General features: G+C 39.3%; 3 protein-coding genes across 3 annotated transcripts; all 3 read left to right on the top strand.

Annotated features, from left to right (window-relative positions):
* Nucleotides 1-4,903: 4,903 nt before the first annotated feature.
* LOC135948297 (NPC intracellular cholesterol transporter 2-like) lies at nt 4,904-6,173 on the top strand. Its single transcript, XM_065497507.1, has 4 exons — nt 4,904-5,204; nt 5,268-5,372; nt 5,710-5,888; nt 5,950-6,173. The coding sequence occupies exons 1-4, from the start codon at nt 5,105-5,107 to the stop codon at nt 6,136-6,138; spliced, it is 573 nt and encodes a 190-aa protein (XP_065353579.1). The 5' UTR covers nt 4,904-5,104; the 3' UTR covers nt 6,139-6,173.
* Nucleotides 6,174-6,961: 788 nt separating this feature from the next.
* LOC135947804 (uncharacterized) lies at nt 6,962-7,819 on the top strand. Its single transcript, XM_065496745.1, has 3 exons — nt 6,962-7,102; nt 7,168-7,272; nt 7,539-7,819. Exons 1-3 carry the CDS (start codon nt 7,003-7,005, stop codon nt 7,754-7,756), a joined length of 423 nt encoding a protein of 140 aa, XP_065352817.1. The 5' UTR covers nt 6,962-7,002; the 3' UTR covers nt 7,757-7,819.
* Nucleotides 7,820-8,113: 294 nt separating this feature from the next.
* LOC135947803 (NPC intracellular cholesterol transporter 2 homolog a-like) lies at nt 8,114-9,735 on the top strand. The gene is made up of 4 exons (XM_065496743.1): nt 8,114-8,949; nt 9,013-9,117; nt 9,335-9,513; nt 9,576-9,735. Exons 1-4 carry the CDS (start codon nt 8,868-8,870, stop codon nt 9,699-9,701), a joined length of 492 nt encoding a protein of 163 aa, XP_065352815.1. The 5' UTR covers nt 8,114-8,867; the 3' UTR covers nt 9,702-9,735.
* The last annotated feature ends 1,983 nt before the right edge of the window (nt 9,736-11,718 follow it).

Genomic DNA, 11,718 nt, shown 5'->3' with positions numbered 1-11,718 from the left:
CAGCGTCAAAGATTGCCGCACCAGCTTTTTTAACTCCAGTTAGTTACCATTTTAAGATTCCCGCAGATTTTCTGATTGCTAATGAGATTTAATCCCTACGAAATAGGAGTCGGCGTGCCACCTTTAAATATTAGTTTGAATGGCTGCGACAGGTATCCGTGCGTCTTCCGCAGGAACTCAAATGTCACAGGAGAGATGGACTTCATGTACGGTGAGTACAGCAAAACATGTTGAGTTAGTTTCTCAGTTGAATATTGTGTCAGAAATTGCATAATAGAGTCTAGCAGGCACTGGTTCCTATATTTTTATTATCAGCGGCTAGTTCGATTTCGGGAATTTTGTCGTATATATATCGCGACTATTTTTGCTGCGCCCAGGCTGCAAAACTGAAAACATATTTTCGCGGAATGTGGAATAATTGATTGGATAAATTACATATATTTAAAACGTCTATATTTGGGTACAAAAAACAACGTTATGTCTTTTAAATGCAGAAATGATTTCATTAGCTTTAACGCATAATTTTCCATTAAATCGCTCAATATTTTGCTCTTGGCACAAAAGTTTGACCGTAAAATTTTATGGTTTCCGTGATATTTTGTGAAAAAAGAATTATTCCTTCATATTTTGTGCCATTTCGGCACGTTAACAGCAAAAAATTCACTCTTCACCACTGCGGCGTTGCTTCAGTCGGCCTAAAAATATCATTAAAATGCAAAATGAGTGCATTAATAGTGTTGCAGTCCGTCGTTTTTTGATACCGCACGTTCAGCAACTTCTATGCGGCTCTGATCCATGCTTCCAAAGCAATAACCCGTGTAGCACACCGCTACAGGGCTTTTCCATATAACCTCTATATTTATAAAATTTTTGAATTAAACTCAATAATAATACTTACAATTTCTTATTGAGAAGTTAGAAAATTAAAAAAATTTGCAGTGTGAAATTTAAACTCATAGCTAAAGGAGTTCTAGGGTGTATCATGCTGGACACACCGGTTCTCGTTAGATCACCAAAGTTAAGCAACATTGAGTGCAGTCCAGGTGCAGTCGCAGTAGCTGGATTGGTGACCGCCTGGTAGCCGGCTGCATAACTCTAGGCCGACTCGCTATATACTTGCTAGTTTGCACCTTTCCAGCATGCGTGATTGGCATCAAGGGACAATTGTCTATGTAGCGTTTCAAAAAGTCCTTGGTGCAGAGGCAAGTGGCCCTTCAGTGGGCTGGGTCCCTGAGCGACCCGGTACGCCCATTTTAACGTTCGCGGTGTTATTGGGACCCAGGTTTCAGCATTCGTGCTAGTGCCGGTCCTCGGACAGGGATAAAAAGAGCAAAAAAATCAAGATTAATATATTACTCGATCGGCACTATTTTCCAATGAGGAAAGTTCGGTTTTAATTTACCTCGGTATTTCACGATCTTTTTATTTATCAAACAATTATTCGAGAAAAAATTAACAAATATATTTTGCTTTGCAGATAAAGACTTGAGAGTGCTTATTCCTGAGGTAACGGCTTACTTGGTAGGTATTCCGGTCGGTTTGGATATAAACCAAGACGATGGATGCGACACCCTCTCGATGAACAGTTGCCCAATTAAAGCTAACACGCGCGCCCGCTATCAATTTTCACTGTACTTGAAAAGTTGGATTCCCCTAGTAAGTGCACTTGAAATATTGACCTGACCAATGATGAAAAAATATGTATAACCCTAATCAATTGAAATGCAGGTCAGTGCGAACATTTGGTTCAAGTTCAAGGACGAGAAGGGTTATACCACGATCTGCGTCGAGTTACCTGTCGAGATAGCAGACAATACTGTGGGATAGGACGAATGCTGATATTGGGAACAGCGCACCAGCTCTCAAATGAGCCCAGAGCCGGGAAGAGCAAGATAATTTGTTGCTTGGGAAATCAAATAAATTTTTTGTTACAAAATGTCTTTGGTTTAATTTCACTTTTACTAAATTGATGCCGCGCAGAACCAAAATTAAGAGAGCAAAACCCCGAATTGAGTATAATCTACGCGACCACATTACGTTAATAGCTAGAGCACAATAGACTTCTTACATTTGGGTTACATTTTGTTGATTGATTGATAATGAAAAGTGCTGTAACAGAGAAATCCCCTTTTGCTTTTTATTGTAATCTATTTCTGATTAAGCCTTCTGTTAAGCTCAGACTAACAGCAAACTTTTCTATGGCATAACGCGGCCCAAGGCACGCAAAAATTGACTTTTCATGGTTGCGCGCGCATATTCAATTGATATGTTATGTGTCAAATTTAGCAATATAGCTTTGATGCCATACGATTGTCATGTCAATGAGCTAAATATTCGATCAAAAAGGTCTTGGAAATCATCAAATTTAGCCCGCATTTTCACAGAGAGTCAAGGTTTAGGCTGACGCACCCATTATCACGCATCATTGAAAATATAGGGCAAACTACGCGATGTCTGACGCACCCAATGTGACGGCCGCCGCTTTTGAGGTAGTTTTACTCTTCCGAATTATATCGATTTTTAAATGTACGTTTAAAATTATCAGGCAGACTTTTTAAGCGAAGGTGTCACCCTTGATTTTGCCAACGAGTTGCATAACGAAAGAAACTTCCCTCTTCAAGTCTGGACATATCTCGCACAAAGCTTAAGGTTGACTTGAACTTTCATCTCTAACATATAAAAATAAAAAGAATTATTTACCATCCTAATGCTGCTTTACTGTGCTAATTTTAAAAAGTTTTAGTGCCACATGCTATGCTGATTTACGTCCAAATAAAATAATATTTTTAGGTTTCGACTACAAATTAGTTTAAAAACTAAAGACGTCATTGGATCCGTCGCCGAGGGAAAAGCAGCCGTGGGATTCTCCCTGGTGCCAATGGAGCCTGGCATTGGGAAGTCGTCAAAAATTGCTTACTTTGGACCTTTACTCGAAAAAAGGCAAAATAGATTACTTTCTCGTCATGAACCTTCTACATAGCTCACAAAATTTTACTTTTCAAGTTATCAGCTAGTTGTGGCTCGTGACGAAGGGCCTCAGCTGGCAGACTTAAGGGCCGTGTTCGGTCTCACCTCGTGGGCCCTCGTGGGCCTGACTGCGCTCCTCTTCTGGTTGGCACTGATGGTACTCGTTAGGGGAGCAGGAGATGAAGCCTCAAAACGAAAAATTGCCGACCCTGCAGAAATTGCCATTACTGTAGTAGGCATGATTTCATATCAAGGTTATTACAAAATTTAATAGATAAGTGCGAAAAAACAAAACATTTCTGAATTGTTTTTATTTTTATATCAAGATTTTGAATATTTAATAGCATTCTGAAAGAGAACACTACTTCATATTATCATGTTGAAATAATTCTTAAAAAAATATTTCTTTGATGCAAAACTGCACCCTCTTACGATTTATTTTTATCAAAGGTGCCCTGGCAATGGACTCCTCCCGGGGCGGGCGTTTTGTGCTTTTCGTGGGCCTGATATTCGGCCTGCTTGTGTTCAACGCGTTCAGCGCTGGCCTCGTGTCGCAACTGGCCGTCGGCCGTGCGGCTGATCCTCCAGCGGCCAAGCAAGGGCTGGCCACCCGCAATCTTATAGTCCTGGTGCCATCTGAAGCTTTGTTGGAAAATTTTAATCATCTCTTGGATAAAAACTCCACGAGCACCTTCAGGGTCGAGGTGAGCCAGGACTGGGCAAGGGTGTGTGACCCACGAACAGCCCTGATGCTCCCCTCACCTCCGGTCCTCACTCGTCTGCCCTGCGAGACGACCACGCTGCCAGAGAAGTTCTTCAGAAGCTGGTGGGGCCTGGTTGTCAGTAAAGGACCACTTACGGACAAAATTAGAAAATCGTAATAATATTTTTATTCCCGGCTACTTCATTGATTTGTTACATTCATTTTATTTGCGGATGAGAGTTAAATTTTCATTAAATCGGAGAACAGTGTGGCCGAGTTTTATTAGTTTAAGTTATTTAAACAAATAAAACTCATTAAATATACTAGTCGATAATATTAAATAGCATGAGTTTGATAGCTTTGAATAAACATGAACACTTTGAAGGTGATTATACTTTATAGCATGCACTGAACCGTGTGAGTTGAAGTTGACAGCATAAATTTAAAAACAAGGAGTCGAATATAGGCAACTTCCGTGACACAGATGGTGCACAGGTTGCAGACTCACCGTTTTGACAGATTATTAAATAAAGCATACAACTCCTTTGTCAAGCCACAAACAAAGACTTTCATTGTGAATTTAGTCTTGGACGTTCTTAACTGCATCTTTTCGATAAGCTAAAATTTATTTTTACTCAATGTTTCATAGGATACGAAATGCTCGCTCAGCAGGACTCTTGGACAGGTGGCGCCGATCGACTCAGGGAGAGCAGATCCAAGCCAGAGAACTTAAAAGGATGAGCAGTACACGTCCTGCCGGAATGGCTTTTATCGCGCCTATGGTGGCCATCCTTGCGTCTGGCTTTATTGTCAGCAGTCTTGTTTTAGTGCTAGAAGTCTCCTTTTTTGCCATCCAAAAGATGCTGAGAGGAAAAAGAGTAGATGGTACAGGGAAAGAAAGAAGAAAGAAAGAAGGAAGCAGCGACGGTCAGGTCATGCCGTACCTAATCATCGTTAAGCAAAAATGATCTAAAAAAATCTGCACTTGATCACCAAGGTACATGACAGCTACTACGCACTATCACTATAAATTAAATAATTCCGGATAAAAATAATGCTGATCCAACAGATAAATTTGCAATATACAACCAGAATAAAATGTTTCATTCATTGGTAAATACACACAACAAAAAGAAATTAAACTGGTATTGGAATGTTGGCAAATCTTTGAATTGCGTCAGAATACCGATCGACTTAATGAGGACCAGTAAGTTACTTGATAAACTACCGATAACCTTGCCAGATTTAGCGAGAATTCCAAAAAAATATAGTCATTATGCGTCATGCGGGCCAATAAAAGTGGATTGAAAACTAGTTTTTCACGCGGGCGCGAAAATTTTCTGCATACGCAATTTTAGTATTTGCAATTTTTCGCAAGTATAAAAGGACTGGCAACCATCACCATTCGTCAGTCCTCCCATTAAACCCTAAACAATGGCAACATTCGGAACTGCAGCAACAATTTTGCTCCTGGCGCTCAGTAGCATTGCTTCTGCAACCAATTTCAAGGAATGCAGATCTTTTTTTAACTACAGTAAGTTTAATTTACAATAATTATTATTACTTTTCTAACTTAAATTTTTGTGTACTAATAAAGAGGTGGGAACTCCTCCTTTGAATGTCACTCTGGGTAACTGCGAAAAATACCCCTGTGACCTTGTCAGGGGCATGAACGTCTCTGGTGGTATGGACTTCGTGTATGGTGAGTAAACATTATTTGTCAAATTACCTTCTGAATGCTCATTAGTTGATGACTGGTTTTTACAACCCGACATGTTTAATTATGGCTTAATAGACATAGCATCTAAATTTTTGTTATATCAATTTTAAAATTTTTTATTAAATGTTTCATCTTTTCATAACAACAAACAAAAATTAAAAATATTCTGGGTCTTTGAGAATGCACGATTTAAATCTAGTGGAAAGCTTTTTTAGTATATCTGTTATTTTTTAATTATTTAGTTTAGCTGTGCATTTATTGGCTTTTTTGTTAAAATTTCATAATCATTGACCTAAACAAATTATTTTGAATGACTCAGGTAAGGAATTGAGCGTGCTGAGACCCGTGATCACTGTCTACGTAGCTGGTCTTCCGATCAACTGGCCCATGAATCAGGAGGATGGATGCACGAGTCTTAGCCATAACAAGTGTCCCGTCAAGGCGGGCACCAGGGCAAGGTACGAGTACTCGCTCTACCTTGGCCCTCGAACCCCTTTGGTTAGTAACCATTTGTTTCATTTTTACGAGCTACCCTGCTGACGTGATTCGCCTATTTTAGGTTCAACCTTTGATGCGGTTCGAATTCAGGAATGCGCGCGGGGATACCACAATTTGCGCTGAGATGCCAATCAGAATCCTTCCCAATCCTGATGAAAAAAACCTGAGGGCAAAACTTGTTGAAGATTTTGACAGTGAGGGCTGGAGAGAACCAAGCCACGATGCAGTCAATCAAATCATTGTAAACTAAAACTAAATAAATGACTAGAATTATCTAAAAATGGATAAAAATGAACTTTATTTTGTTCTCCAAAATTTAATAAGAATAAACGAGAATAAAATAAGTATTTTGACGCATTATCTGAATGAAAAAATACAAAAAGTAATTTTTTGTTCGTTTGCACAGCGACCTAAATTAACTAAAATTAATTACAAATTTTACGCTGCTAAAATGATCTCAAAATTCAAATTTGAAAATTTTGTGAATAGAGAGAAGCTTATACCAATAACATCGCGAACAAATAATATGGAACAGCATACTACACTCAAGGGAATAAGCTTTGTCGTTTTTAAGGTCCACATTATTAAAAAAGTCATCCTGTGAAATTATTTCACATATTTGTTGGAAAGGTGTAACCACAGCAACTAGAGAGTTGGAAAAATAAACGCACTCAACCCCTAAACTTTGATCAGATTTTCGAATAATTGCACAGGCACGCTTGCTCTCAACAAATTTTGTCTCCAGAGCCGCTGGAAAGGTGCGAAAGCCAGTAGCAAGTAGTGGCGATCGAATTGGCATCGGTTCGTCACGAGTCCCGCGAGGTGTTACAATTGGCCCCCGGGATTACCCATGGCGCTCTAATGAAGAAAAAACGAGAAGAACCTTTCGAGTCCGCAGGAGCACTGCTTGGTTCAAGACCCGGCGGCACAAAAAATTAAGTTTTACAAGCACCTAAAACAGAGCAAGTTCAGGCAACACTTTCACTACCAAGCAGCATTAAAACATACTGAATTTTTTATATAGTTGTGACATAATATATATTTACTTTAGTATAAAAGGATTGGGAACCTTTAGTATACCTGTTAGTGTTAGTTCTCGCGTAAAACACCAACAATGGTAACATACGGAATCGCAGCAGCAGTTTGGTTCCTGTCGCTCGTCGGTGATGCGTCCGCCACCAATTTCAAGGAATGCAGATCATTTTTCAACAAGAGTATGTTCACTAACGATATTTTATTGTTCCTTACGTAACAATTCATTCTGATGTTTTTAAAAAAGAGGTTGGATCTCTTCCGTTGAATGTCACTCTAAGTAACTGCGACAAATACCCATGCGATCTTGCTCGGGACTCAGAAATTTATGGCGGTATGGACTTCATTTATGGTGAGAAGACATTTTCTTATAACTGCGTTTTCTTTTTAAATATAAACATATAGTGTTGGGAAATTAATTTTTTTTCTAAACATTCACAATTTTGCGAGAGTAGAAAATTTTTATAATTCTTTCTTAAAACATCAAATGGAAATAATGTATAAATTTGATTCTCTTGCATCGTTGATTTTTTTAATTAAATTCTCAACCTTTGGATCACATTTCAATTTTGAATAAAAGACGCGAAGAAATTAAAATTATAATAAGGACTTATGCAGATAAGGATTTGAGTGTGCTGATACCTAAGATCACCGTCTACTTAGTGGGTTTCCCAATCAGCTGGCCCATCAATCAGAAGGATGGATGCGTGAGTCTCACCCTAAACAAGTGTCCCATCAAGGCGGGCACCAGAGCCAGATACGAATACTCGCTCTTTCTAGGCCCTCTAATCCCTTTGGTCAGTATCAAGGGTGATTTTGGTTTAAGCAACCTGTGATTGAGGCTACGCATGCACATGCTTATAATATATTGCTCCATGATATAGTTTAGGAGCAATTGGTAGCGGTATTTTTGTTTCTTTGTGCCGTGACGATAATTTGATTATTGTTGTTCTAGGTCCAACCTATAATACGGTTTGAGTTAAGGAATGAGCACGGAGACACTGCCATTTGTCTAGAGATACCAATCAGAATTATTTCCAATCCAAATGAAAATCATTCGGAGAAAAAACAAGTTGAAAGTTCTAATGGCGTGAGTTGCAACGAACAAAACCTTTAGTATCAAACACTAAATATTTGTAAAATATTGTAAATAAGACTTATGTATATAGAATAAAAGTTTATTGTACATTATATCTTGATTTTTTAAATGAGCTGCCGAAAATAAATCTGATTTAATCTCATGAGAACGTAAATTAGGAAAACATAAATATTCTCTTGTTAGTTGTAAACATGTAAAAGCTGCTTAAGACACACAGAAAAGGTCAATTAATGCATGTAGATAAATATAATATTCATTAGACACCTACGGTGGACAACAAAATGAAATTTACTTTATTAAAAAGTGGATTGAGCTGGAAAACACTTTTCATTTATAGCGGCATAGAATAACGTAAAGTAATAAATATATGTTATATGTATTCGCCGACCGTCGAGCGACACGTCTCCATCCGTGTCACCGGAGGAGCCGTTGAGCGACGAAACCGCAAATGTCGAAACCGCGACGGCGAAATTCGGGGAAGAGGGTCCTCGGGGGCCCCGCGGACTTTCGCCGGGGTCTGATATATTATGTCATTTTAAATCTCATGTTGCGTAACAATGTTTGATATTGTATTATTTCCTAAGGATCATAGCCTTTTTGATAGAGCACATATCACCTTGCTTGATTTGCAATGGCTTATTTCAATGTCGAATGCGGGCAAATGACGTTAATTGAAAACAAGATTTTCACGCGGGCCTGAAAATGCTAATTAACATTATATTCCAAGTGCTTTTAAGTCATAAATTTGATAATGACAACGAATGCCAATTTTTGCGTCAGTATTAAGTATAAAAGGGTTAGCACCCATCAGAATGTATCAGTTCAATTTCACAAAGCACTAAGCAAATATGGCAGCATTCGCTTCTGCAGCAGTGGTCTGGCTCCTGGCGCTCGTCAGCATTGCGTCTGCTACAGATTTCAAAAAATGCAGTAAGTTTGTGTTATAGCATTAAATTATTTCCAGTTAAAAATTCGGGTTTTATGAAAATTAAGAGATTGGAACTCCTCCTTTGAACACTACCCTGGGAAACTGCGACAAATACCCATGCAACTTGGTCAGGGGTACGAACATCTCAGGTGGAGTGGACTTTGTGTATGGTGAGCAAATAAGTTTATCTCTGGAACGCTTCTTTGGCACCTAGAATTTATTTGATTCACCAAATTGTATCAAATTATTGGTCCGATTTGAATTAAAATTTTTAAAGTCACAAAACCAGACATTATTGTAAAATTGCGATATGTATTAATTTTCTCTCAACAATAACTGCATGATTTATGATTTTAAAGTCAAATGAAACTTGTTACAATTATTCAGCAAAAGACTTGACCGTGCTGAAACCTGAGCTCACCGTCTTTGTAAATGGACTCCCAATCAAGTGGCCAATAAATCAGAAGGACGGTTGTGCGAGTCTCACCCTGAACAAGTGTCCCATCAAGGCAGGCACCAGGGCAAGGTTCGAGTACTCACTGTTCCTTGGCCCAAGAACCCCACTGGTTAGTATCCTTTGCCCTGTTTATATTAAAAGCTCTGTATAATTATGATCTACCATTTTTAGGTCCAACCATTGATTCGGTTTGAGTTGAAGAGCGCGCGCGGAGAGACGATGATTTGCTCCGAGATACCCGCCAGGATCATTCCAAAGAAAAAATTCCATTCTAAGATGTTTGAATCCTCTGATTAATGTGATTAAAACTTAATAAATATTTTCCATTGAAAAGCAGATTTACATTTCTTTGTATGATTGATAAAAAATAACATAAAATATCAAATATTTATTTCCACTTTTTTTAACCTTTGCTCAGCACATCCCATGGACTATGACCTCACCGGGTCCCAATAACACCACGGAGCGGATAACATGGGGCCCGATGTGGCTATCTTTTCGCCGCCTCGCACCGAGGTCTTTAATTGAAATGCCAGATATTGGTCCCTAAAGCCGCTGGAAAGGTGCGAAAGCCAGCAAGTGGCGGCGAGTCGGCGCCGGTGCGCCTCCCAGCCCGCTGAGCTATTAGACCACTGCTTCTTTTAATATAAACATTTTTTTGCCATTTATAGCTATGGTTTTTTTTTCAATTTAAGCGAGTGAAAAGTATATGAAGTGAATGCATTTTTCTAATAATTAACATTTTTAACGAATTAGTCTGTCAAAAGATTTTTTTCATCTTGAACCAGCAGTTTCATTAGATCATCGATATTTTTAAGTGCAAGTAGTGTTGTAGTAATGTTAACCGGCAGCTCTTAAGATGGGATTTATTTTTACTGTACGATAACAGAAAAACTTTATTTTTCTTTAAAAGTCATGCAAGCACAATAATTTAAATATATTAGGAAAATTCAGGTAACGTAAAAGTTGTAAAAAAATTTATTATCTTGAATTTTTTATTTAGGTTTGGTGAAAACATTTTCCACTGATAATCGCACAGTGTGAATTATGTAAGCACCGGTCCGGCTCTAATGCACTTAAAAATGCGAAAAAATATATGATGAAATTTCCGCGCGGCTAATGTTGTTAAACAACGGAGCATGCGATAAATTTTGCCTGTTAAAATTTCCACTCTTTGCCGTGCATCCTTAGTCGATTAGCGCAGAGTAGACAGCCATTTATTTATTTGAATTTTTTGCGTCGTACAGTATGACCACTTATATTTTGAGACTAACTTTGCATGCGCATAACTTTTGAACTATTTATGCGTTTCGCGCCAAATTTGTATCATTCAACTCCCCACTTTATGCTCTTTTACTATAATGGCGCGAAAATCACCTCAGACCCTTAGTAGGTATGCAACATGCACGACAAGCAGAAAATCCTTTCGCTGCTCCGCGCCCAACGCTCGATTCGGGACATTATGGCCCTCACCAAATGCTCCAGGGCAACCGTCTTCCGCATCAAAGCTATTGGTGATACTGCCCCGACCCCAAGGAAGCCCCGAAATGCAAAATCAACGCCCGTCCGCACTCCAGCATTGATGAGGGCCATTCGCATGAAGATTAAACGAAATCCGCTGATTTCCATTAGAAAAATCGCACGCTCGTACGCAGCGGGCCGCGAAACGGTCCGAAAAATAGTGAAAAATGATCTGAAGTACGTGTCGAGGGCCAGGACCAAGAGACATTTGATTACGACCAAACAGAAGGAAGCGAGAGTGGAAAGAAGTAGGAAGCTGCTATCCGATTTGAAGAAAGGCACGAAACGCCGTGTTATTTTGTACTCAGATGAAAAAATGTTCACTGTCGATGCAGTTTCCAATAGCCGAACTGACAGGTATCTGAGCAAGTCACCTGCATCTGAGGTACCAGAAAATATCCGATTTTCGTTCAAAACTAAGCATCCTGATGGTGTTATGGTCTTTGGACTTGTCGCATCTGATGGCAAGAAGATGAATCCAGTGTTCATAAAACAAGGGCTTAAAGTGAACACTGAGGTCTACTTAGACATTTTGAAAAAGCAAGTTCTGCCTTGGGTGAAGTCAACATATGGGTCGGACACAAAAATCACATTCCAACAAGATGGTGCGCCGGCCCATGCGTCCAAGAAGACTCAAGATTGGCTAAACCAGCACCTGCCGGGCTTCTGGTCCAAGACGATGTGGCCTGCTAGCTCACCAGATCTGAACCCCCTCGACTTTAGTGTTTGGGCAAAAGTCGAGGCGGATGCTTACAAGAAGCCTCACCCCAATATTGAAGCCCTGAAGACCTCC

The sequence above is a fragment of the Cloeon dipterum genome, chromosome 1, assembly GCF_949628265.1.
Source record: "Cloeon dipterum chromosome 1, ieCloDipt1.1, whole genome shotgun sequence".
Taxonomy (NCBI): domain Eukaryota; kingdom Metazoa; phylum Arthropoda; class Insecta; order Ephemeroptera; family Baetidae; genus Cloeon; species Cloeon dipterum.
Note: the sequence above shows the minus strand (reverse complement) of the source record. Positions and strands in the feature narration are given on the sequence as shown.